Below are 27127 nucleotides of genomic sequence, written 5' to 3'. Positions count from 1 at the left end.
GATCTAGCTTCAAGAAAAGCAAGCAGTTAGTAGTGCTTAAGAAAAATTGATTCAGTATCTAATGGATAGTTGATACCTGTCACAACACAGCATTTTATATACTGTTAAGTGAAACTGCAATACAATCTAAGTTTATTTTGGGAGTGTTTGCTGTATAATTGGATTTAATGAAATGTTTAGAGGTGCAGTAGGCATGACTCTGAGTAGATAATGAAAGAAAATGCAAAATGCTTATTGATTTATGATGTGGTTTCATCTTAGCTTGGGCAAAGCATGCAGTATTTAATACATAGTAGCAGAATATTTACTATTAAAAAAATAAAAAAGAACCAAGGTCTGAGACAGAGAACCTGTGAAAGTAAAGAGGGAACTCAGGTCTATCTGAGCCCCTCTCTTGGGGGTTTGGAATTTATTAAAGAGGTACTTAGATGGATTTGAGGGCATATTCCACGGAGGCAAAAAAGTTATCATTTATGGCCAGTTTAGAAAACTGATGCATTGTTTATTTCCCTTGTGTTACTCCTGAACCTTCAGTGAGTGTTCTAGGACACATGTGCTCTTTTATGGGCCAAAATATTAAAGATTAACTGTTCCTGAGGCCATCATGGCAGAAGTGGCACTTTAGATTGCGAGCTCCTTGAAGGCAACGGTGGTTTCTTCCCACCTCTCCTATCCTTAGTGCCTAGACGAGGGCCTGAGATACACCAAACACTTGGTCGAGAGTGTATCCCTAGGGACTGTAGGATGCTGGACATTAGCAGATGCTCAATCAGCACAGGAACTGTTGAAAGCCCCAAGGGGAGGTCTGTTTCTGGGGACTAAAAGGAAAAGCTAATAGAGTCCAGCCATAACCCACCTATGGTAATACTTATTAGATGTGGTTTTAATTCTAAAGAAAGCACTTTCTCTAGAACTCAGGGATGACTCCAAAATATGTAGGTGAGGTGAATGTTCATGCCAAGAGGATAGGAATGGGGCAAATTTGGGGGAAGCATTCAGAATTATAGGTTTATTGAATAAATGCTTTGAGTATCTACTACATGCCAGACAAAACATGTCGGAAAGAGCTTTTTGGCAACAGTGTGAAGGACAAATTAGAGGGAAAGAGAAGGAAGAATCCTGTTGGGAGCAGATGAATTTTAAGCCTAGAGCAGCTGCAGTGAAATAGCATAGAATAGCTCTGTCACTGAAGCCACTACCTCCTAGATCAGTGGCCCCTTCTACCCTCACCTTATTTTCTGACAATGGTTAGGTTCAGCAAGCCAATTACATCCTGAAGGTCCAGCCTAAGATGACATTTCTTCTTTTCACTGTACTAGAGACATAGGAACTGTCAGGCCTTGCTGTCAAGTGTTCAAGGAGGAATGATAGTTCCAAGTCTTCCCATGACTACTACCCTGGTCAAATCTTTGAGCCTGAGGAATGGGTAGCCTGGCTGGGCTAAGAAGTCTGGGTTCACAATAATCAGTGGATATAAAGGAGCTTCCTACTTCTCATATGCTGTGGCCGTTCGGAAGCCGGATTTCCCTTTTCTGAATTCCCAGAGAAGCCCAGATTTGACAACAATAAAACTTCCAGGAAATTCCCAGCACATTTAACTTCCCAATCCTTCTCCCACTTCAACTATCTCCTTTATCCTTTATTCCAACCCTCCCCCCAACTCCCGACTCCAAGAGGAAGAAGCTTATCCTTCCCTGAATGCTTCCACCCACCCTGGCCAGGATGGTAGTACAACTGAGTTCTCAGGTTCTCTGAGGCTTATTCAGGGCTATGGGGAACACATGACGGTAATATGTGATCCTGTCTAGAAACAGAGGAATCGTTGTAGTGGTCCTTGAAGTTTCCTAAGTACGGGATTGTTATGGAAGGTCCAATTCTAGATGTTCACTCTCCTACCCTGTCAGGAAGTAACCTTTCTCTAAGAAATCCCAGGAGCTTGGGGCACCTGGGTGGCTCAGTCGGTTAAGCATCTGACTTCAGCTCAGGTCATGATCTCGCGGTTTGTGAATTCGAGCCCCTCATCAGGTTCTGTGCTGACAGCTCAGAGCCTGGAGCCTGTTTCAGATTCTGTGTCTCCCTCCCTCTCTGCTCCTCCCAAACTCATGCTGTCTGTCTCAAAAATAAATAAACTACATTAAAAAAAAAAAAAAAAGAAATCCCAGGGGCTCAGTCTCTATGCTAGATGTCAAAACTCGATCACCTTTGGAGGCCAGTTTGGAATTATAGGATACATGCCCCATATAAACTGGCATTTCTTACTGCTAACCAAACAACCCAAATGAAGAGCCAGAAACATAAGCAATGAACTTACTAACCCATGGAGATGGAGCATTTGGATAGTTCTCATTCTGCAGAAATTCCAAGGGGAGGAAAAAAAAAACGTATACATATTCATATAAGGAATTTTATCTACTGTGCAGACAGATGATTATCTGGTTCCCCAGAAGCTTGACTCCATTAAGACTGTCCATTAATGACTAGCTCCAGTTCTTCTGAGAGATTAAAAGGGCTCCAAAGGCCTGTGATCATGGGCACTAATGAAGGCGCAATACACCCTTTGGCTCCAGTTAAATCCCTGGTGTTTGCGCTGTGTGGGAGCTGTGGATGCTTGCTTTCTGGTCCTGCCGCAAGCCTTGAAGCAGCTGGTTTAGAAGTGTGAGGTTGCCGTCTCTGCGAGGCAGGGGCAGAGGTGGGAGGCAGTTCCCTTTATACTCAATCACTGCCATCTTGGCCCGATCCTGCTTATTCCGATTTGGGATTTGCAGCATTCTCGTGTAGCCCCCATTCTGACCTTGGTATCGAGGGGCCAGTACTTGAAACAGCTTGGGGATCAAATCTTTCTCCTAGAGGGAAGAATTATTCAGGAGAGGACAGTCAGGCACCAATGCAGTGACAAAGTTAACACACGATTCTAATTTAGTTCACAATATCGATCCATGAAAGTATCTTAGCTTAATTCTGCCCAGTCATCCTTCCTCTAACCTCCTTCCCCACAAGGAACAAAGGATAAGATATGGGAGGCAGACAGGATGGATGCACTCACCGTAAGCCAGAAGTCAGCCATGCGCATGGCTTGGTCATTGGTATCTCCCAGCTTCCCATAGTCGATGAGCTGAGAAGACATAACAACACTGATCCAACCGGGGCAAGAAAGGAGGCGCCAATCTTACTTACTCCTTTAGTGCCTGGCCTAACTCATTCATTCCACTAGCAAAGCATCGGGCTAATTCAGGCCACCCCTATCTCCGGAGCTCTCGCCAGTAGTCCATTTGGGGGCCGGAGCAGTGGAGTCAACTCAGGGTAATAGGGGATTCAGACTTTTGGCAGGGAATACCAGGGCTATCCCACTTCTCTCCCAAGTCCATCCGGATCTCTGGCCAGACGCGCGTGGTGGACTAGAGGACCCCGCCACTCACCTTCTCGGCGTAGTCCCTCATTTCGTCCACTCGCGCCCATGGCGCCTCGATGCGTTCGTGTCGCACAAGTCCGGTAAGCAAGTTGCGCAACAGGTGGATGCGGGACTCTGGACCCAGGCCCAGACGGCGGAATACGCGTCCATGGGAGATGGCGGCGACGACGGACAGCCGCATATTTCCTAGCTTCTCTCCGCCCCTGTGAGGCCGGAACTGGAAGTTCGAAGTGAGAAGCCTTGGAGAGAAGGGTTTCAGAGGACGCATGCGCCGACCTAGGTGCGTGGTGGACGTGTTTGCGCATGAGTATCACAGCCTGCCTTGTTGGCAACCTGGGGGAGGGCGGAGGAGAGGCGCGGGCTCCTTCCAGAAGAGGCGAGCGGGGCGGGCCTTACGGCGCTCGGAGCCCTCTGTCTCGGGCCGGGGAACCAGGCGCCCCCTAGTGGGGGCCGAAGCGGGCCGTCCAGTTCCTCATGGGCTGCGTCACTCGTCTTGTGGCCTCTAGGGTGACAAGAAGCTCCGCTGCGGAGCCTGCTGGGAAAGTGAGTATCGGAGGTGAAGCATCCTCGTCCCCACCCCCGGGCCCGGGTTGGGGCACCGTGGGCCTGGGTTGTGGCGCGGTATCCCCGCATCCTGCGCCTAGCCAGCGGCGGCGAACCAGCGTGTACGACCCCCTAAGTGTGACTTTTTTCCACAAAATTATTTTCCGTGATAATGGTGAAATGAAACGAGTAACAATGATTATCAGAAAAGAAACGCAGATAGTGAAGACTTTCTTTTGTTAAAGTACATAGTAATGATCCCAGTTAAAAAACGACAGCACTCTAAGGAAAAGTAAATGGGTTAATATTTTTTACCTGCATCAGAGTATTTTTTAAAAAGGTAGAAACATACCTGGGCATTTGTGTTAATGTGCAGTAACGTTCTCGTTTCTGTTTTTGAGCCTTAATGCCTGCAAGTTTACAATTACTTTGTCAAAATTGCTCCTTATCGTGGGTTGAATTGTGCCCCCCCCACCCTAAGAAAGATATGTTAAGCCCTAACCCCTCCCAACCTCCACCCCACTTCCCTCAGAATATGACCTTATTTGGAAAGAGGATTATTGCAGTTGCAATTAATTAAGATGAGGACATACTGGAGTAGGGTGGGCATCAAATCCAAACGACTGGTGTCCTCGTTGAACACAAGTGGAGAGACAGGCACAGAGTGAAGACAATGTTGTGAAGACTAGAGACCCGCACAGGAGAGTGCCACGTGACCGAGAAGTCAGGATACCAGTTAGGCAGTTGCAAGCCAAGGATTGCCAAGGATTTCTGACACACACCGGAAACTGAGAGAAAGGCATGGACAAAATTTTCCTTGGATCCTTAAAATAATTTGTGGCCCAGGTATCGCATTGATATTGGACTTAAAGGTTTCAAGATTATGAGACAGGAAGTTTGTTTTAAGCTGCCCAATTTGTGACACTTTGTTATAGAAGCACTAGGAAGAGACTAACACATACTCATGTTCAGTATACAGCATACTTAGATTTGTTTCTCTGTCTTTGCTCATTAGTGACCAGAGAACATTTCTTGTTAATTTTAGTTTGAAAAGTTTCTTTCATCTGAAACAACAGGTATACAAGTAGTTAGGAAAAGTCTTTTTTTTTTTTCTTAAAATTTTAAGATGTTTTTTAAAAATGCATTCTTGAGAGAGACAGCATGAGCAGGGGAGGGGCAGAAAGAAAGGGAGACACAGAATCTGAAGCAGGCTCCAGGCTCTGAGGTGTCAGCACAGAGCCTGAGACAGGGCTTGAAGCAGTAACGGAGAGATCATGACCTGAGCTGAAGCCTGACACGGACTGAGCCACCCAGGTGCCTCTTTAAGAAAAGTCTTCAACATATGGATACATTGGCATAGGTTTATACAAATCATGTTTCACAATAAATTTCAGAAATTACAATACTGTTTGTGTCTTATTTCCTTGGGATCAATTCTTGCAGCTTTCAGGATTTCCACAATGGAAAATTTATCATAAATTTCTCTTGGTAAAATCTTGTGAAGATTTTTTTCTGCAAAAGTCAAGAGAAAATGAACTGACACTGACATTATTTGATCCGTTGATTTAGAAGGACTGCCCACTTCGTGAAAATGTAAGCATCAGACATTGTCCTTTATTATTTTTGGACATGAAAGCCCTCATCTGTTGTCTCTTCTCGTGGTCCTCAAAAAATTGATTCTATTTGGTATCTCAATTTACTTACATTTTGTTGTTGTTCCATAGTTAATAGTTTTCTCCACATTTTCTGTGGGCTGGTATTCATGGAACAGTTTTAAACCTTGGTGTTTTACTGTGTGTTGTTCAAGCCTTATGCTGGTGGTTTGCATATATTTTTGTGTCTGATTGACCTTATCTGAAATGTTACTTTAATAAAAAATTAACTTGGAAAAAAATCTTTTGCAACTAAAATTGTTTATTTCAAAGGATTTTTTTGTTGTTATTTATATTTAGAGAGAGAGAGAGAGAGAGCGAGCGAGCTTGTGTGAGCAGGGGAGGGGCAGAGAGAGGGAGAGAGAATTCCAAGCAGGTTCTGTGCTGACTCCTGTCAGTGCGGAGCCTTGACTGGTAACATGATCTCATGAACTGTGAGATCATGACCTGAGCCAAAACCAAAAGTCAGACCTTAACTGACTGAGCTGCCCAGGCGCCCGCCCCTAAGATTATTTATTTACATTTACTGTTTATAAGCAGAGCTGTGTTCTGCTAGAAGAGTTGGAGTCCAAAATGCTCCGTGAGTTTGGAACTTCATAAGTTCTTATGAATTTACTGTGAGAAGTAGCATATTTGGCTGAATTTGTGTAATTGATAGTGCCCCAAATTAATTTTCATGTAGAATATAGTTGTTAGTGAATTCGTTTTAAAAAGTGATCATTTGAAGCTTACATGTATGTAATTATAACTCAACAGTGACCATAACAACTGTTTAGGATTTCCACCAACAAATATTGTTGTGGGAGTGTTATTTTATCAGTAATGTTGTGTAAGGTTGACTTTTGGTTAGTTTTATTACTGTTTTAAATCCTTTACAGATAGTTCACCTCCTTGTGCTCGTGGAAGGGCAGATTGCTCTTACCTCCCCTGATGAATGTGAGTATTCTGGGTGAGCCAGGACTTGGAGTAACTCTGTTGAGAGTCCAAGTTGAGCCCCTGAGGTAGTGTTGGTAGTGACTGTAGTTAGTCTGCAGAGGTGAGGAAATCGATCCCAAACAGTGGTATAGCAGCTGAAGAAGAAAGACCCCAGTCTATAGAAAATTGTTATACATGAAATTTCATAGCTCTGCTGGGAGAAGGGAGTTGGACCTGCCACACTACTGCATAGAACCCTTGTGTGATGTAGTGATATAATAAGAAGGGTCTGTAGGTGTGTGTGTGTGGTCTTTGTGTCCAGGTTCTGTCACAGAGCAAAAAACTTGGCATTTCCTGAGTGATAGGAATGAAAGAGTGTCTTTTGTTATTATAAATGTCGCTTTCCACCCTACTGGAGTTGATGCTAATGAGGTGACTCTTGGAGAGGGGTTTGGTTAACAGAGGAACTTAACTATGTGATGAGAGGGTTGTGCTTTCCCACCTCTGGGAGGTTGGAGGTTGACATAATCACCAGTGGCCAGTGATTTAGGCAGTTGTGCCTCCATAAGACCCCTAAACGATGGGGTTTGGGGAAGCTTCCAGGTTGGTGAGCACACTGAAGTGCTGGGGGGTTAGCATGTCCAGAGAGGGCATGGAAGCTCAGCACCCCTTCCTACGTACTTGCCTTATGCATCTCTTACATTTGGTCTTTCCTGAGTTGTATCCTTTATAAAAACCAGTAATTATAAGTCCAATGCTTTCTGCCATTCTAGAAAATACCAAATTTGAGGAGGGGATCATAGGAACTCCCATTTTTTAAGTGGTTGGTTAGAAGTATTAAGTATAACCTGGGACTCGCAGCTGGCATTTGAAGTGGGGAAGTGAGCCCTTAACCAGTGGGGTCTATGCTCATTCCAAGCAGTTAGTATCAGAATTGACTTGTAGGACCCTCAGTCGTGTCTATAGAAAATTAGAGAATTGTGTGATGTGGAAAACACACATATTTGGTGTCAGAAATGTTCTAAGTAGAGAAACAAGCTTTTTTCTGTATCCTGAACGACTGCATTGTATTCTGCTGAATTTTCCATGAAGCAATGACCTGGGAGCCAGTACAGGGAGCTCAGCAAGAGGTACGGTGATGATGGTGGGAAGCAATTGTCATGTGGATCCTAAGCCAACTTGTGGTTCTATCCTAGAAGTATCATAGATCCTGGCTGTTGATATTTGTTTTACTTTCAAGTCAGGGTCTTAACACCTCTTTGGATTCACTGGTCCAGGAAGGATTAGATATAGACAGAGCCAGTGTCTGGTATCAAATAGAATTGTGATCATATTAGAATAAGTTAATGTGAGTTTTCCACAATTAGAACCATTATGGTATTGGGAATAACTGTAAATCAAACACATCCCCAAAGGAAACAAAAAACCTTGAATTTAGAAAGATATGTTACTGATATATATGCATCTAAAGGTGAGGTGGTCCAGGGCTGTAGAGGAACATGGAGTTTGGACTGAAATCAGCATAAATGTCTATGGTGATATTTCCTTTTGGAAACGATGACTAGCTGTTTCCATCTTAGCTTACTCTCTTCATGGGGTGTTCATTCCCCTCCCTGCTTCATTTCCTTGTATTATTAGCGAAATAAACTGCCTGCTGCTGGGATTAGAAGGTCCTTCAAGGTCAGGGGAGGACTGTGACTAAGGCATATCCTCTCCTACTCCTGCTCCTCTACCTCCAACCTAGTGCTGTGCTTTTTTTTTTTTTTTAAGTCTTTTCAATATAGGTTTGTAAAAAAGAGAGAACTTTGATTTTTTTTGGTCTGTGTCCCTTGATTCCCCCTTTATTTAGAACAATTATTTATCCCCTACCCCTTCTCTTTCATTTAATAGATGTTTATTGAGGATTTACTCCATGGCTAGGTACATTGCTTGTGTTAAAAAATACAATTCAGTTGAGTAAATTTGAAGATGTAATTGGCTTTATTCAATAATTCATGAATTTGGCAGGATCCCATCTTGCAAGTAGAAAGGAGGCCTGAGGAGTTGTATAAAATGGGAGGTTTTTATAAACAGAAGGAAAGTGAGACAAGGAAGTTTAAAAAGTAGATTCTTTCAAGCCAGAAGCCCAGTGTCAGGGTACACACTGGGAGAGAGCAGGATGGAAAGTGTATATAGGGAGGCAAACAAAATACCCAACACAAGCAGTGAAAAAAAATTACACCCAGTTCCTGCATTCATAGCATTTATGTTCTAGGAAAGCTAGCTTTAAAAGGAGTATGTGCGCCCCTGGGGTGCAAAATGACTTTGCGGCAGATACACATGTATGGGTAATTTTAAGGTAATTTTTACTGCGTCCTCAACCTCTACATGTCTCTTCTAAAACTGATCTGCCTAGGAATATGTCTGTAGTAGAAATAGTGTTTTGTTTCCTTTTTCCACACTTCACTTTTCACAATGACTTTTCCCTCGTTTTCTAGAGATACAGCTATTCCTTTTGCCCATCTTGAATCTTGTTATGGTACACTGTTCCCCTATCGAATCTATCTTAGAATATTCAAGATTTCTAAAATTCATGCTGGGAACCAACCTTCTACCAAATGTGTTCTGTGTTTTCATTAATTTCAGTAATGAAAAAAAGCTTAATGAGTGTCTTCATTTACTTATATCTTAGTTGTGAAGGTGTTCGGGACAGCTGTCCCGTTCTCCTGCCCCACCACGTGCCACTTTGGCACATGGATTATTTTCAGTTGAATGCACTGGCGACCCCATGGGCTCAAGAGAAAATTTTGTTCCTCTCTTAACCATGCAGAAGAATCTAATTTGGGGGTATTTCCCAGAGTAAGAATGAACAGAAATAAATTTTATCTGAATGACCCGTCTATATGGTAGGGCAAACATCTCATTACTAAACATCTGCTTATTTATTTTATTTTAATTCCAGTATAGCTAACATAACAGTGTATATTAATTTCAAGAGTACAATATGGGGACTCAGCAATTCCATCTACTGAAAAACCTGCTCATAGTCTTTTGGGGTTTCCCTTGTATGTAACTGTCTTTTGTCTGGCTGTTTTTAAAATTTTTTCTTTATCATTACATTTTGCCATCCAGTTTAATTGGAATATGTCTTGGTGTGGATCTGCTTTTGTTGATTTTGTTGGGGGTTCTCTGTGCCTCTTGGATCTGCTTATCTGTTTCCTTCCCCAGATTAAGGAATTCTTCAAATAAATTTTTGTTCCCCTTTTCTCTCTCTTCTCCTGGGACTCCTATAATGGGATATTACATTTGATGGAGTCACTGAGATCACTCAGTCTATTCTCCTTTTGCAAAATTCTTTTTTCACTCTTTTGTTCAGCTTGATTACTGTCCATTATTCATGTCTTCTAGGTCATTAATTCATCCCTCTTCTCCTTCAGTCCTGCTATTCATTCCATCAGGTGTGTTTCTCATTTCTTTTACTGAGTCCTTTATCTCTGTTATGTTTTTCCATATCTCTGTGTTAATGGTCTCACTGATGTCCTCTACTCTTTTGTCAAATCCAGTGAGTACCCTTGTGACCATTGCTTTAAACTCTCCATCAGGCATGTTTCTCCATCTGTTTCACTGAGATCTCTGGCTGTGGCCTTATCCTGTTCTTTCATTTGGGACAAATTCCTCTGTCTTCTCATTTGATATAAGTCTCTGTGCCTGTTTCTGTGTATTAGGAACGTCAGCTACATCTCCTGTTCTTGAGGGTAATGGCTTTATGAAGATGACGTCTTGTAGTGCCCTGCAATGTAGTGCCCCTGTCCCCCAGGGCCTGATGGTTCCAGGAGTGTCTCCAATGTGTGCTCTGTGTAGCCTGCTGTTGTGTTGTGGATGCGCTGTCCTTTAGGCCAGTCATCTGCAGAAGCTCTCCTTGCCTGCTGGGGGCGGTGTTTGGTGCCTGGCCTGAATGTGGTGAGTTTTAATTAGGTGTGCTCTGGTCTGCTTGTGAAGTGAGACCTGCTGCCGCCACAGGAACCAAGGCTTCACAAGACTCCAGGATGGGAGATGAAGTGTTGGCAGGGGTTGAGCCAGTCTTCTGGGGGAGCCCCCCCCCCCCCAGCCTCCCCTAGTACTGAGGTAAGCATGATTGGGAGGGGCGGTTCCTCTAGAGTGCCAGTGGTTGGGGCTTGATGCAAGCAAGCTAGGCGCTGCTTCTACCTAGTGGACTTGTGCTTATGCTGAGGGGCATGGGAGGAAAATGGCATCTGCTAGTTCCTTTGTCCCAGAGGGATCTCCCCATGAACACTGCTTCTCTGGGACACACTTGGAGATGAGAAAATAATCTCCCCACTGTGTGCCCTAGGCTCTCTTTAGATTGCTATTTCAGCTCTTTCCATGCTGTATGTCCCTGGGCTATTTGCCCTGCCTTCTGTCTGAGAGCATCCCCTACCAGATGCCTCCAGGCTCTCCCCCAAGCCAAACCTGCTAACCTTTACAACTCCATGCTTTAAACCCACTGATTGCCAGAAGTCATAACATTCAGCCCCTGACACTTTCCAAGCTGATTGCCATGGGGACTCATTTCCCCCTTGTGCTACCCTGTGTGTTAGTCTGTCCTCACTCTTCGCTGAGACTGAGGCTCTCTCCCCATGGCAGCAGCCACTGTCCATTTGTCTCCCAACCCATATCTTGGACTTCCTACCTTCTTGAATGTAGCCTCTTCTCCACCTTTAGCTGTGGAGTTTGTTCTGCCAGTCTTCAGGGCAATTTGGGGGGTATTTAGGATGATTTGATAGTCTACTACTAGCTACCCTCCTACTAGCTGCCATCTTCCCAACTACCCATCTGCTCTTCTTATCACTCTATAAAGTGCATTCCTTTCCTCTCAAATTCCAGATCCCTACTCACTTCTCTTTAGTTCAGAATGATAAATGTATGATAAATGATATATATGAAATTTGTATATGAAATGTATGTGTATGAAATATATATGTAATATATCTAATATATGATATATGAAACACATACATGAAATACATATACATGAAATGTGTGTATATATATTTTTTTATATATATTGTTTTACATGACTGTCTTTGGAATTTCCATGTCTGTGTGGATTCCCTATATGGACTCTATTAAATTTGATTTTCTTCTGTTAATCTGTGTCATAGTATTTGATTCTTAGTCCACCTAGAAGAACCTTTGAGGGGACGGGAATTCTTGCTCCCAGATGGTTGCATATTTCATATAATTTCAGGAATTAGGAAATGAAAATTGTTTATTTCTGACAGTTTAATGTTGCATCCAAATGGAAAAGTAGTATGTACTGCAGTTAAGTTAGTCATGGACATTTATTCAGACTGGTGGAAGAAATGTTTTAATTGGCTTAAAAATATAGCTTTAGTGAGGTAAAATGTATATACCATAAAGTGCTTTCATTAGCTTTTGACTAAAGTTTGTGTACTATGAATGCAAACTTTGTTTTGGCTATCTTCTTTGAGAGAGAGAGAGAGAGAGAGAGAGAGAGAGCGAGCAAGTGCACAAGCTTGAGTCAGGGAGAGGAGCAGAGGGAGAGAGAGGGAAATCTTAAGCAGTTTCCATGTTCTGTGTCCCACAATCATGAATCATGACCTCAGCTGAAATCGAGTCTGATGCTCAACTGACTGAGCCACGGGCACCCCCTGCCTCACATCTTTTAATTGCTGTTATTTTTCAATCAATTCTCTGGTCATTTATTCATTCTTACCATCTACTTCTATTTAAGAGATTTTACTTGAATGTGTTGTTAATTCTACTGTAAATAATGCCTCATACAACAATAATTAAAATACCTTTTTTAACCCTGCACTTCCAAGAGGCCCAATATCTTGTCTTCCCCTCTCTCTCTCTTTTTCTTTTTAACTATTAATCTCCACTGAACCCAGTCTCACTTTAGCAGTGGGTACTATTCATCTAAGGATACATGATCTAATTTAAAAAACCTGCCCATTCATTTCTTTAAGTGATGTTTTTACAATAACAATTTACTCTTTATGTTTAAGACTTATTTAACACAGATTTGTAAAATATTTTGTTTTGTCGTGTACTAACAAAAATGGGAATGATAATCCATAAGAAATCAATTAACATTTCAATTTCAATTATATATATTTAAATATCAGTTACATATAATATATATACGGTGTGGGGGGGGCAGAGAAGTGAAGGGAAGGAAAAATTCTCTGTGCTTTCAAAATCTTCAGATGGACTAAGAATTATATTTACAGGCAACAGATCAACAGGACGAAAATCCAAAGTTATTCCATGAGCATAGAGGCCCAGTAATGCAGTTGAAATCTAACAAAATGACCAAGGCAGGGACTTTGTATAATTTTTAAGACAAAGAGACAATAATTATGTGAAATGTTGACAGGGCAAAGAAAACCTCAGGAGCTTCAATTAAAGGAATTATTATGTTTTTAATGTTTATTTTGAAAGAGAGAGGGAGAGATTGAGAGTGGGGGAGCGAGGGAGAGAGAGAGAGAGAGAGGAAGAAAGAAGGAAAGAAAGAAAAAGAAAATCCCAAGGAGACTGTATACAGAGACATACACAGGGCTTGATCTCACCCACATTGAGTTCGTGACTTGAGCTGAAATCAAGAGTTGGACCCCTGACAGACTAAACCACCCAGACACCACTCAATTAAAGGAATTCTAAACAGAATTTGGGCTGGGGTAGTAAACCAGTAAAAAGTACAAGGCGGCGGTGGGGGGGAGGTTATATAGCTTTCTCAGCTCCAAATTTCCCATCTCTAGTGCCTCTCCTGGTAGAGGGAGGTCACCCTTCCCATAGGAGATTTATTTCCTGCTTTCAGTGGGACAGAGAAGAGTCTGAGTGTTTCTCTTGCACAGGCTCTGAAGTAACTTTTGTTTAAAATAATCAGTATGTCTAAGTGGCCCATATTGGAGCAGCCTGCCCTTGACCCTACAGAAGCCATGTATATGACACATAAAATGACAAAGGACTTGCATGCAAAATATGCAAAAAACAAAACAAAAACAAAGGAAGCATCCTATAAAATTCTTACAAAATAAAAATGGAAAAAAGATTTGAACAGTGAATATCCAAATAGTCAAGAAAGCATGGTAAGATGCACAACCTCATAATAATCCATGAAATGCATATCAAAATTAGATTGAGCTAGTATTACATATCCAGAATGGCTAAAATTAAAATGACTGATGATACTAAGTGTTGCTGCATATGAAAAGTAACTGGGGTTCTCTCATACATTGCTAGTAGGGAAATAAATTAGCATAGCCGCTCAAAAAATTGGTTAGCATTCTCTACTGAAGTTAGAAGCTGTATATATATACACATACATACACATATATATACATACATATATACACACACCCACACGTATATATATCTAGATAGATATATAGGTAGATTTCTACTATGACCTAGCAATTCTAGTAAATACCTAAAATAAATATGTATAGAGATACAACAAAAAGACATATGCAAGAATGCTTATAGCATTATTATTAAAATATGCCCAAGCTGGAAACAACCCAAATGTCCATCAGTACTATACTGGACAAATACATTGCAATATTGTCATTAGTGGGATATTACACAATGATGAAAATGAACTAGCTACAGCTCCATTTAGCAACATAGATAAATTTCAGCATGTTGAATGAAGGAAGTCAGACACAAAACATACACATTGTATCATTCTAATTATCTATTCAAAAACAGGACTAATCTGTGGTTGAACCTCTGGAGTAGGGAGGGTATAGTGGTTAGAAGAGGGCATGATTGGGCATGATTGGGTGGATGGGGATGGATTCTGAGATATTGGGAATGTTCCATAACTTGACCAGAATGGTAGTTATCTGAGTGTTTATTTTGTGATAATTCATTGAACTGTATGCATACACCTGTGTATTTTTTTTAGTATAACTGTTATATTTTAGTTATAAAAAGTAAGAAAGAAAGAAAAAGGCAGAAAAGCTATATTCTTTTACAGCCTTCTGACTCACTAAGAGTTATTTCTCTCTGAGAGTTGTGGTATTGATGAATAAAGGCCCCCCAAACATGTCCATGCCTTAATCCTCAGAACCTGCAAACATATTGCCTTACATGACAGAAAGAACTTTCCAGATAGAATTAAAAATTTTGAGGTGGGGAGATTAGCCTGGATTGTCCAAGTGGGCCCAGTGTAATCACAGAGTCCTTATCAGAGGTGGGTGAGAGGGTCAAAGGTAGAGTGAGGCAGCATGAGAAAGTCCTGGCTGGCCATTGCAGGGTTTGATGATGGAGGTGGGTAATAAGCCTAGGAATGTAGGCAGCCCCTAAAATCTGGAAAATGCAAGAAAGTGAACTTTCCCCTAGAGCCTTCACAAGGAAGGTGGTCGTACCACTAACTCATCCCCAGTAAATGAGCCCCATAAGACTCAGTTTTGTACCTTAAACCTCCAAGAGAGGTTTAATTAAACAAGAGAATTAGTCTCTTGTTTAAGCTACCACGTTTGTGGTAATTTGTCACAGCAGCGATAGGAAAGTTACAACGGGTTAGACTGTCAGAGTACGTTGTACATAATAGGTGCTGTGTAAATGTGAATGGAATGAATGGTCAAGCTTCCAAAATGTCAGATTTTTAATTACAGTAACTGATTTTAACAGTAACTATGGATGCTTCTGTGGGATTCCAAGAGCAGTATGATGTGATAGGAACAGGCAGTTTTCTTCCAGTCCGTCTCCTTCTGATCTTCAAATGTCCTTAACCTTTCCAGGCTAAAGGTCTAGAGATGAAGTGAAAAGAGCAGAGGCTTTGTAGTCATCAGACACAACAAAATTGAGGAGAAGGATGTGGATGAAGGTGACATGATTAGTGAAGAGCCAAACTAATGCCATGACAGGCTTAAAATAAGCCTTAGAAACTAGAAGGCCTATGTTCCAGCTTCCCTGAAACAATCAGGCAATTACACCTTGCTCAAGACTAGAAGAACCGCCCCTAGACCAGTCAGTCAGTAAGGACCAAGAGGATGCTTAACATTCCTGAGGACTATAGATAGCTACTTAATGTTAGTTAGCCAATCGCTTGCTACTTGCCCAGGCCCCACGTGGGGGTCCTTAGCCCACCCTGTAATTGGTTATTTTCAAAGGAACACCAGATGTCATGATTGGGTCCCGCCAAATGTAATGGACACCCTAGAGATTCTGAGTAGTTAAGATTGTTACTAGGGCTACTGTGTGATTATGATTGGATTGCTGTGCCTATGTCACAATTCCTTGTAACTCCCCCTTTCCAAACCCCAGAAAAACCCTGCTCAGCTATTGTTTGGGGCTCTCAGCATGGATCCACTGCATTGGTGTGGTCTGAGAGACCGAGCTTAAGCCCAAATAAAAGCCCTTTGATTTGCATATGTGATTCGGACTTCCTGGTGGTCTTGGTTTTGGGGACCCTGTAATCTGGGCATAACATTAGGGCTTTTCTTTAGTCAATTGGAGGCATTCATTTGTCAGGAGGGAGATTAGAATTTTTTTTACAAAAGAAATGTAGAAAGAAATAAGACAAGTAATATTAGTTTTTGATATCCAGAATGGATTTTGCCAGGTATTAACTTTAGGACTAAGTAGTATGTAGTCACATAGTCAGGTAGAGGGAGACTCAGGGGTTTAACTTTACAAAGATGCTCTGAGTTTTTATTTGCTGTGGATACTTAGATGAAGCCCAGTGGGCTGCCATATGCCTACCATAGCAGAGTGAGCTGACTCCACCCTGAGCTGGACTGCTGGGCCAACTTTTGAGGTGGAAGATATGGTAATAAACTCAGTGTTCTGAGGCCAGAATCTTGGTACAGCATCCTTAGCTCAGGAAGATTGTCCCTGCCAAAAGTCTAGAGGCCTTGTTAACTAGCCAGTTCAGTAGCTGTATCCTGCAGAATGTTCACCAATTAGGTGCACAAAGGATAGTGCTCTGGAGACCAGCAGGTGGCAGCCACCAGAACAAGGAAAACCAGCATGAAGCTAGTCTCTTCTCAATGCCAGGTTATAGGAGCAGACATTCTCACCACCATATTTTTTATGCGGACAGATGCTGGGAGGGGGGGAGGAAGGGCTTTCTGAGTGATCAAACATTTTTTTTATCCAATAGAGATCAAATATTTCCTAAGAATATATTTAAAATGTCAGATTGGATTAAGTTTAGACGAGATTGAAACTAATTTTTTTCTCCTGGTCACCAGTGGATGGAGATTTGGGAGCGATATTAGATTATAAGAATAAAATAAGGAGAGTAAAGTATTTCTCTACATCATCTGAGTTGTAGTGTAAGACTTAGGATTCATCCTAAATTGCCCTTCTGCAAAGGTCATTTAGAATTCTTCTTGGATAAGCTTTTTTTTTTTTAAGTTTGTTTATTTTGAGAGAGAGACAATGCAAGTGGGGGAGGGCAGAGAGAGAGAGAGAGAGAGAGAGAGAGAGAGAGGGAGAGAGAGAGAGGGAGAGAGAGAATCCCAAGCAGGCTCTGCACTGTCAGCACAGAGCCTGATGTAGGACTGAACTCATGAACTATGAGATCATGAGTCAAATGGAAATCAAGAGTTGGGTGCGTAACCAACTGAGCCACTCAGGCGCCCCTTGGATAAGCTTTTCAGAAGAGGAAAGAGAACACCATAGAAGTATACACCAACTATCTTTCTGTTTTCTTTTCCCTTCTCTTTCCCATCCCTCTTTTCTTGTCAGTCTTTGAGTTTGGGAAGTTAGGAGGGAATTTAAATTTATATCCATAGCCCACTTGCTCCTATGTGATTTTTCATCCTCTCTTTAGAAGAATGCTCTAGGCAGAAAAGTTTTCTTTTCACTTACTGAAGATTCATTAAGTGTGAGCCTCTGTGAGAAATGCAGAGCATATGTGGAAGAAAAAGTTGACTCTCACGACTCTCGCCCGCACACAGGGTGCAGGGGAAATAGGGAAATAGACATTTAAGCAAATGGTTGTTACAAACAAGCACTTGAGGAAAAACAACCTGAGACTGACTTTTTAAAATTAAGTTTTAAATTTTAATTCCAGTATAGTTAACATACAATGTTATATTAGTTTCTAGTGTACAATTCAGTAATTCAGCAATTCTACATATTACTCGGTGCTCATCACTATTAGTGTACTCTTTAATCCCAGTCACCTCTTTACCCCATCCCCTCGCCACCTTCCCTTTGATAACCACCAGTTTGTTCTCTACAGTTAAGTGTCTGTTTCTTGGTTTGTTTCCCTCTCTCTTTCCCCTTTGCTCATTTGTTTTGTTTCTTAAATTCCACAGGAGTGAAATATGGTATTTGTCTTTCTGACTTACTTAACATTATACTTTCTAGCTCCATCCATGTTGTTACAAATGACAAGATTTCATTTTATTTTTATGGCTCAGTATTATGCCCCCCCCCCACTGTATCGTCTTTATCCATTCATCTGTTGATGGATACTTGGGCTGCTTCCATAGTTTGACTATTGTAAATAGTGCTGCTATAAACATCAGGCTGCGTGTATCCCTTTGAATTAGTGTTTTTGTATTTTTGGGGTAAAGGGTCAGTAGTATGATTGCTGGATCAGCAGGGTAGTTCTATTTTTAACCTTTTGAGGAAACTCCGTGCTGTTTCCACAGTGGCTGCAACAGTCTGCATTTCCACCAGCAGTACATGAGTGTTCCTTTTTCTGCACATCCTCACCAACACTTGTTTTCTGTGTTGTTGATTTTAGCCATTCTGACAGGCATGAGGTGATATCTCATTATAGTTTTGATTTGCATATCACTGATTATGAGTCATGTTGAGCATCTTTCATTGTGTCTGTTGGCCATCTGTATATTTTCTTTGGAGAAATGTCTGTTCATGTCTTCTGCCCATTTTTAATTGGATTATTTGTTTTATGTGTGTTGAGTTTGATAAGTTTTTTATATATTTTAGATACTAACTCTTTATCAGTTATGTCATTTGCAAATATCTTCTGCCATTCAGTAGGTAGGTTGTCTTTTAGTTTTGTTCATTATTTCCTTTACTCTGCAGAAGCTTTTTATTTTGATGTAGTTTATTTTTGTGTATGGTATAAGAAAGTGGCCCAGTCTCATTCTTTTGCATGTTGCTGTCCATTTTTCCCAACATCATTTGTTGAAGATTATTCCTCCTTTGCTGAAGATGAATTGACCATATAATTGTGGGTTTATTTCTGGGTTTTCTATTCTGTTCCATTGATCTATGTGTCTGTTTTTGTGCCAGTACCATACCGTCTTGGTCACTACAGCTTTGTAATATAACTTGAAGTTCAGAATTGTGATGCCTCCAGCTTTGCTTTTTTTTTTTTTAAGGTTATTTTGGCCATTCAGGGTCTTTTGTGGTTTCATACAAAGTTTAGGATTGTTTGTTGTAGTTCTGTGAACAGTGCTGTTGGTATTTTGATAGAGATTGCATTAAATGTGTAGATTGTTTGGGGTAGTATAGACTTTTTAACATTAATTGTTTCTCTAACGTATGAGCATGGAATGTCCTTTTTTTTAAGTTTATTTATTTTGAGAGAGAGAGCGAGAGCGAGAGAGAGCGTGCACACACGTGCAGGAGAGGGGCAGAGAGAAAGGAAAGAGAATCCTAAGCTGATTCTGTGCCATCACCATGGGCCCCATACAGTGCTCCAACTCATGAACTTGTGAGATCATGACCTGAACCAAATCAAGAGTTGGATGCTTAACCGGCTGAGCCACCCACGTGCCCCATCTTTCTATTTCTTTGTGTCATCTTGAATTTCTTTCATCAATGCTTTATAGTTTTCAGAGTACAGGGGTTTTTTTTTTTACCTCTTTGGTTAAGTTTATCCCTAGATAATTTGTTATTTTTGGTTCAGTTAAATAGGATTATTTTCTAATTTCACTTTCTGTGGCTTCATCATTAATGTATAAGAATGCAACAGATTTCTGTACATTGATTTTTATATCCTGCAGCTTTACTGAATTCACTTATTAGTTCTAACAGTTTTTCTCTCTCAAAATAAGTGAACATTAAGAAAAAAAATCTGGATGTAATTCACTTTGTAAAGCTCTATATCCTGGCAAAATTCTAGACATATAGAAATGTTGAGTGTAAACTCTCCATCTCAGGCTGTACCAAGATGTGTATGTTCCAGGATATTAAGTTGAAATGGTATTTATAATAATGAAAATTTAGGAATTTCTGCCTACCATTAGAGAGTTGGTTAATTACATACAAAAGGATATTATGCAGGCATTAAAATAGACCACATTGTTGATCTTGAAAGGTGTCTGTAGTAGATTTTGAATGGAAAAGGAGATTATAGGAGTATGTGTACTATACATTACCATGCATGACAAATTGTACCTATTTAACATGTGTCCATATGTTTTGAAGGATGGTCATTTAAATGTTCACAGAAGTTAATCTGAGTGGTTGGATTCTGTGTGTTTTGAATTTCCTTTATTATTTTTTGTTTAATTAAAAAATTTTTTTTAAATGTTTATTTTTGAGAGAGAGGTAGAGAGAAAGAGAGAGAGAGAGGGAGAGAGGGAGAGAGAGAAAACGAGTAGGGGAGGAACAGAGAGAGAGGGAGATGCAGAATCCAAAGCAGGCTCCAGGCTCTGAGCATAGAACCCAGTGTGGGGCTCAAACCCATGAACCGTGAGATCATGACCTGAGCTGAAGTCAAAAGTCAAATGCCTAACTGACTAAGCCACCTACGCACCCCTATTTTTTATTTTTTTAAATATTTTATTTATTTTTGAGAGAGTGCAAGCATGGGAGGGGCAGAGAAAAGGGGACAGAGAATATGAAGCAGGCTCTGTGCTAACAGCAGCAAGCCTAATGTAGGACTTAAACTCATGAACCACAAGATCATGACCTGACCCAAAGTTGGATAGCCAACTAACTGAGTCACCCATCTACCCCTAAAATTCCTTTTAAAATATTTCCCCCACATTTTTGTAATCTTTCAATGAATAAATATTATTCTTCAAAAACCAACAAAGCTTTTAAAAAATTTCATCGAAATCTGATTTTCTTTCTCTCTCTTATTCAGAAGGCTTTAGGGTCCTATTGCATAGTGGTTCTCAACCAAAGAATCCAAATATTCCAGGGACATTTGGCAACGTCTGAACAAATATTTGGTTGCCATGACTGCAGGGAGTGCTACTAGTATCTAATGGGTAAAGCCCAGGGATGCTGCTAAACATTCTATAATACACAGAACAACCCCTCCAACAAAGAATTAGGTGGCCCCAATGTCACCAGTGCAGAAGTTGAGAAAAAGATCAGAATTATCCTGATAAGGCTCTTTACCACCATCTGGTGGTAAGTGACGGGTCTACAACTTCTCTGTAGCTTCAGCAGAGATTCAGATGGATGAACTAGTGCCTCAGAAATAAGATGGGAGGCTGTAAGGATAGTTATAGTTAGAATGGGAGACAAGGGAAGAGTAAGAAATATACATGGTTTAGAGTGTCTGTGATGTTTTTATTAAGACAGTAGTTGTTTATGAGGTGGGTAATTGTGTATTGGTGAACCCCACATTAAGATTCCCAGTTTCACTGTGACTCCAGAGACCCTGAATAACTAGGTGCTGAGGCATGAGAGGCATTGGGTAATCTTTATAGATTTATTTAACTTGGCAGATAGAAGGGGGCTGGGGTGATGGTGGGTATCTGCAGGTGGACCCACGGGTGCCTCCCCAGTATACAGGATGCTATGTCTGTTCTTCTAGGAATAATTCTAGCTCAGAGCACATGAAACCAGCGTAGGGCTCCCTGTTTTGGCTCAATTTCACTATTGTCCCTTTCTCCTTCCTCCTCAGGAACCCATTTTCAAGACTTCTTTATTTGAACATACCTTTCTCACTTGCATCTCCAAGGCCATTTAGAAAAAAATATCTATTCCTGCTCTGCTCATCAATTTTGCCTTTCTCTTTCTCTCTCTCTCTCTCCCTCCAGTTTTTTGTTTTCTCATTATCATTTACTAATGAGTTGCTCACCTGGCAACTACGTCTGTCTCCTGCTCCTCTCCACTGCTCTCAGCAGAGCCGTGGGCCACTGTTTAGTTCCCTGCCTGCTGTTCACTGCTGGAAGGCCTTCATTCTCTCACCCTTGAAAGCATGCTTCTCTCTCCTGACCAGTGTAGGAATATTATGTAGCCCTTATTTGTTTTCTGCACTGCTGCTTTATTTTCCACGACCTCATTGTTCAAATACACCTAGAGGGAGCAGTCTTCACCATAGCTTTAGAGGATGTTGCAAATTGGTTTCTCCAGAAGCAGGTGCTGAAGCAGTATGTTTATTAAAAAGCGATGAATGCCTAGGAAGGGGGCGGAAGAGGACGTTAGACTGTGATGTAAATCCCACAAACCATCATCAGCCAGGTGGGGGCTCTGGAAGTAATGTAGCCCATCAGAGCATCCTCCATCAGCTACACTGGCTGGATGGTTTTTATATTCTCTCTCACTTAGCCACTGGATGTAGGTTGCCCCAGGAAGATTATGACCTCAGGTGAAGGGGCCCTCTGCGGTTGAGGCAGATTTGAAGGATCTGTCAGGGGAATAGCTGCTTACTGCGTTCTGTTCCCCTCAGCTGGGCAGCAGGTGTTTCCTTGAAGGAAGATCTGGGTGACACATTACTGTGTTTACCACAGCAGAATTGATGGGAATCAGAATGTAAGTTACAAGATGAACAGTAGAACAGTATTGTTCTCTTGGTTCAAAGGAAAGGCACTAAAGGTAATTATACTAGGGAGGTTGTTCCTAGGAGAATATGCCCTCGTTCACAACTTTTCCAGCTTTGAATCAATGCAAAGCCCTTACTTAGACTGCATTAGAAATAAGAATGGCATTGGGTGCTATTGGGAGATGTTGCCAAGGAACCTGAGAAGGTTCCTGCTTTAATTCTGCCTTTGCCACTTTCACCACCCCCCTCCTCAAGTCATCCCCTTTTTGAGGTTTATATCTTTAATTCCATTGTATTTTTAAAAATCTTATTTAGAGAAAATAAAATACAAATACAGGAGACAATAAGGCAAACCACTGCTAGGTCAAAGTATAGAACTCACTAACTACTTCTCTCTGTGCTTTTCTTAAATGCCCCTTCTCAATTTTAATCCTTAATCTTCCTGCCCTCAATAGCAATTACTCTTCTGAATTTTATATTAATTGATTTAATTAATTTTATATTAATTGCTTGCTTGGATTTCTTTACAGTTTTATCTCCCAAGTCACTATGGTTTAATCTTCCCTATTAGAAAACAATGTGATATGTCTTCTAATTTTCTGTTATTCTACAAGTTTCCTCCTCTTTTCCTTTCTTTTCCTTACAGGTTTCCTTAGGAACACATGACACTCCACCTATTCCTCCGCCCTGCATTTTGCTGGCTGCATACTGTTGGTGCAGTTCAACAAGCTTCAGTCTCTGTACTTTCTGTAAATTGGCAGCTCGATCCAGAGGCTGAATTAGACTTAGGTTTGCTCCTTTTGGTGTTTTACGTGCTTTCAGTTTGGAGGCACATAGTCTGGTGGTCTCTCTTTTTGTGAAAGTGGCTGTTGATGCTCAAAGCTTGGATGCAGTAATTCAGTGGAGAATACAAAGTGGTAAAATTCTAATTTTCATTTATTTATAAATGAGAATCCTTTTATAGAGAAATACTTCCCCTCTCTAATACTTTGTAGCCCAATGGTAGAGCTCAAATAGGAAAGGAAGGATAAAGGTTGATTCTTTTTCTTTAACTTATTAATTAGTAATTTACTTATTTTTATAAAAGTTTTAATATTTTATTTATTTTTGATAGAGAGACAGAGCATGAGAGGGGGAGGGGCAGAGAGAGAAGGAGACACAGAACTGGAAGCAGGCTTCAAGCTCAGAGCCCAATGCGGGGCTCGAACCCACGAACATGAGATCTGACCTGAGCCGAAGAAGGAGGCTTAACCGACTGAGCCACCCAGGTGCCCCAGTAATTTACTTATTAAATGGTTTATTGTGATGTTTTGAAAACAATGAATTGGTTCCTTGATATTTTCTGAAAGCAATCAATTTTAAACATATTTGATGGATTTCAAGAAATTATAATTTTTATTCTTTTGAAGCTCAGATTATCTAATCTTTAGTGAGAGGCCTTTTGCTCCTGAGTCCTTCTGACATGACCTTAGTTGTTTTTGATAGCTCCTTTGCTATCTGATATGCGAAGAATTTCTAGACCCTTCTGTACATTTTCTGCTGCAGACTTGGAATCAGATATTTCTTAAAAAGCCCTTGTATGTTTTAGTGGAAGTTCGTACTATAAGACCACAATCTGGGTATTTTGCACTGTGAGCCTGTCTTATGGTGCTGGCACTAGGAAAATGTATTAGTGAAAGAGAGGGGTGCCTGGGTGGCTCAGTCAGTTAAGTGTCCAACTTTTGATTTCGGCTCAGGTCATGATCTCAGGGTTGTGAGATTGAGCTGTGTGCTGTGTGGAGCCTGCTTAGGATTCTTTTTCTCACTTTCTGCTCCTTCCCGCTCCTTGTGTGCAAATTCTGTCTGTCTCTCTCTCAAAATAAATAAACGAGGGGCATGTGGGTGGCTCAGTTGGTTGAGCATCTGACTTCAGCTCAGGTCATAATCTCATGGTTCTTGGGTTCAAGCCCTGTGTCAGGCTCTGTGCTGGCTGCTAGCTCAGAGCCTGGAGCCTGCTTCTTATTCTGTGTCTCTTTTTCTCTCTGCCCCTCCCCTGTTCACACTCTGTCTCTCTATGTCTCTCAAAAATAAATAAATGTAAAAAGAATTAAAAAAAAAAAAACTAAGAAAACAAAAAAAAAAAGAAAGAAAGAAAGAAAGAGAAACAAGACTTGAAATATATGAAGCCAGAAGCTGATCTCTGGAGAATTCTTCCAGTGTGTAAGATTTGTTAAGTTGGGATTTGGTTTTCATTGATACTTAGACAAAATAGAAGTTCTATATTTACAAATATACTTGATAACGTAGCATTACGATTTAAAATGCATTAAACTTTCCCCTACGTTTTTTGGTGGGAATCATGTGAAAGAGAATTCTTCAGAATTTCTGTGTTCATAGGTCACACATGTAAACATTACAAATTTTACAACTGTGTGAAGCTATACGCTTTTGTACATTCCAACTGTCATAATAACAATTTAGATAACATGTTAGAAGAAAGACTGAATTATTTTTCTATCCTTACTACAGAAAAAAATACAAAGTTGTTGACGTATGAAAAGTATACTGCCAAAAATGAAGGAAAAGGTTTTAGAGGTATATCAATCAGTTAATACAAATATGTTGTTTTTGGATTTTGTGGTTTATAGTTGTCAACTTAAAAAAACATGTATTATCTTTGAGAGAGAAAGAGTGTGTGCACAAGTTGGGGAGGGGCAAAACCAGAGGAGGACAGAATCTAAAGCAGGCTTTGCACTGACATCAGCCAGGCCTGTGTGGGGTTCGAACTCACTCATGAACTGTGAGATCATGACCTGAGCTGAAGTCCAGTCCTTAACTGATTGAGCCACCCAGGTGTCCCTATAGTTGTCAACTTTTTAACATTTGTAATTTGTTACATTCCTTTTTTTCTAAAAGTATTCATTTTTTTAAAAATTCATTTTGCACCTACTTTTGGATTTAGAATCCTGTTTTCTTTTTCTTGAAGAGAGCCTTCCAAATTGTATAAGCTTCAGGCCCGAGGATGTGCTCCTGCAGAGGCCTAAATCTTGGCATCTCAACCTTTTCTCCCAGTGATCTTTGCTTGTATCTGCAGCCTTATCCTTTTTCCTGCTGCTCCTCACTGTCGCTGTTCCTATGACACTGAATTCTTTGTCGTTCCTGACCTTTGACTATCTGGCTGCTTTATGACCCTCCCTAACTGCCCCTGTTAGCCTGGGAACCATTTCACATTCTTCAGTCACAACACTAACACGTTTCCTAACAACTTACTATTATAATCCCCATTTTATAGTTGAGGAAATATAGAGTTAGAGATATAACTTGCTCATATCACAAGACTGGTAAGTGGAAGAGCCAGAATTCAATCCCAGACAATCTGATATCAGATTCTCTGATTTTAACCACTTTCATGCTGCTTCTTTTTCTTAACATTGACTGACTAAATGGCACGTACTGGAATAGGTGTTTTACCTTTATTTAATTCTCTTGAAATCACTTTTTTAAAAGTTTTTTTTTAAATTTGTGTGAGAGACAAGAGAAATTGAATGAGGGAGGGACAGCGAGAGTGGGAGAGATAGTATCCCAAGCAGGCTCTTTGCTGTTAGCAAGAGCCCAATGCAAGGCTTGACCCCTTGAAACATGAAATCGTGACCTGAGCCTAAACTGAGAGTTTGATACTTAACTGACTGAGCCACCTAGGCACCCCTAAATCACTTTTATTTCACATTACCTATATCATACATCATGAGGACACTTACCCATAATTTTATTTTAATTAGAAGGACTAATAATGATCATTATTAAGATCTGCTTCTACCTACAAAACACATCTGACCCCAAATGTGTGGATTTTTCCATACCAAGCAATTCTCTTAGTTTTTTGTGGATACCAACTAGACGCCCTATACTTTAATTTTATTCTGACAGTAAGTACTTGAGTTAGTGCAGACCCCAGTGTTTAAGGAGTTAGTCCCAAATGACTGCCTCCCATTTCAGTTGCCAATCACCAGTTGTAGGTCCCTGGTTACCCACACTTCTGCCCAACTTGGCTTAAAGTTGCCTATTCCTACAACCCCATCTTCAAGTTTGATAATTTGCTATTATAATGGCTCACAGAATTCAGTGGGTTTACTTACCAGTTGATTTATAAAGGATATTAGAAAGGATACAAATGAACAACCAGTGAAGAGGCATATAGGGTAGGGCTTGGAAGAGTCCCAAATACCGGAGGTTCTGTCTTTGTGGAGTTTGGGGCACATCACCTTCCTAGACTATAGATGTGTTTACCATGCCAGAAGGTCCTTGAACCCCTTCATTTAGGTTTTATTTATGGAGGTCCCATGACATAGGCACAGTGGATTAAATCATTGGCAGTTGGTAATCAACTCTACCTCCAGCCATTCTCTGCCTGGAGATGGAGAGGGACCAGTGGGGCTGAAAATGTCAACCCTTTAATCACATGATTAGTTTCTCTGGCAACCAGCCCCTATTCTAAAGCTATCTAGAAGCCCGTCTAGAGTTACCTCATTATCAAAAACTCAGATATGTTTGAAAAGGACTTATTAAGAATAGCAAAGGATACTACTCTTACCCCATACTCATGAAATTACAAGACCTTTAGGAGCACTGTGTCAGGAACCTGGACAAACCCCAAATATGTGCTTATTATTATGTCACAATATCTCACTAGTCAATAACCAGAAATAATTGGCAACTTCTGTGAGCAGCCTTGCTGGAGTCCACTTCCAGCAGGTCCAGGGTTCCCTGAAGAATTGGTAGTGTCGGCGAAAGGGAGGGATGAGAGAGCCACAAGATTCTTTCTGGTCACCAGGCAGGCATCTCTGCACTGATTCAGACTCAGCTTTATTTATCATTAAGTGTGGGGGGCTCAGCACAGAAGTGGCATTTGCCTTAGACAATGATTTCTGATGACAAATTTCTTTGGTATTTAGAAATTTCCCA

At 40.8% G+C, this 27127-nt stretch overlaps 2 protein-coding genes and 1 long non-coding RNA gene across 9 annotated transcripts in view; 1 reads left to right on the top strand and 2 right to left on the bottom strand.

The window, feature by feature from the left end:
* LOC115272189 (olfactory receptor 2D3-like) overlaps nucleotides 1-27127 on the top strand; it is a 184094-nt gene that overhangs the window by 45280 nt on the left and 111687 nt on the right. The window contains exon 1 of one of the 6 annotated variants that reach the window (XM_029915247.1): nucleotides 22129-22176. The exons of 2 other annotated variants lie outside the window; for them this stretch is intronic. The gene's annotated coding sequence lies outside the window, so the exon portion shown is untranslated. Of the gene's footprint in view, nucleotides 1-22128; nucleotides 22177-24304; nucleotides 24386-27127 lie in introns of those variants that run through there. 3 more of the 6 variants (XM_029915251.1, XM_029915244.1, XM_029915250.1) reach the window with 3 other exon arrangements.
* On the bottom strand, nucleotides 2389-3669 carry MRPL17 (mitochondrial ribosomal protein L17). Of its 2 annotated transcripts, XM_029915254.1 has the most exons (3): nucleotides 3417-3665; nucleotides 3044-3112; nucleotides 2389-2843 (listed from the first exon to the last, which is right to left on the bottom strand). In XM_029915254.1, the coding sequence occupies exons 1-3, from the start codon at nucleotides 3588-3590 to the stop codon at nucleotides 2568-2570; spliced, it is 519 nt and encodes a 172-aa protein (XP_029771114.1). In that variant the 5' UTR covers nucleotides 3591-3665; the 3' UTR covers nucleotides 2389-2567. The 2 variants fall into 2 exon arrangements, with proteins under 2 accessions (XP_029771114.1, XP_029771115.1); XM_029915255.1 differs by lacking the exon at nucleotides 3044-3112 and having other exon boundaries at nucleotides 3417-3669.
* LOC115272191 lies at nucleotides 21668-25251 on the bottom strand. The gene is made up of 2 exons (XR_003900293.1): nucleotides 25116-25251; nucleotides 21668-21821 (listed from the first exon to the last, which is right to left on the bottom strand). It is a non-coding gene; the product is annotated as an uncharacterized LOC115272191 (long non-coding RNA).

Source organism: Suricata suricatta, chromosome 11 (assembly GCF_006229205.1).
Source record: "Suricata suricatta isolate VVHF042 chromosome 11, meerkat_22Aug2017_6uvM2_HiC, whole genome shotgun sequence".
Classification (NCBI taxonomy): Eukaryota; Metazoa; Chordata; class Mammalia; order Carnivora; family Herpestidae; genus Suricata; species Suricata suricatta.
This window is presented reverse-complemented; position numbering and strand designations above follow the sequence as displayed.

Excerpts from the sequence above, each read along its gene's own strand:
- MRPL17 (XM_029915254.1), bottom strand. The coding sequence starts at position 3,590 with ATGCGGCTGTCCGTCGTCGCCGCCATCTCCCATGGACGCGTATTCCGC. Across the intron at positions 3,113-3,416 it reads TGAGGGACTACGCCGAGAAG|CTCATCGACTATGGGAAGCT; the intron begins GTGAGTGGCGGG and ends ATGTCTTCTCAG. Across the intron at positions 2,844-3,043 it reads TGGCTGACTTCTGGCTTACG|GAGAAAGATTTGATCCCCAA; the intron begins GTGAGTGCATCC and ends TCTTCCCTCTAG.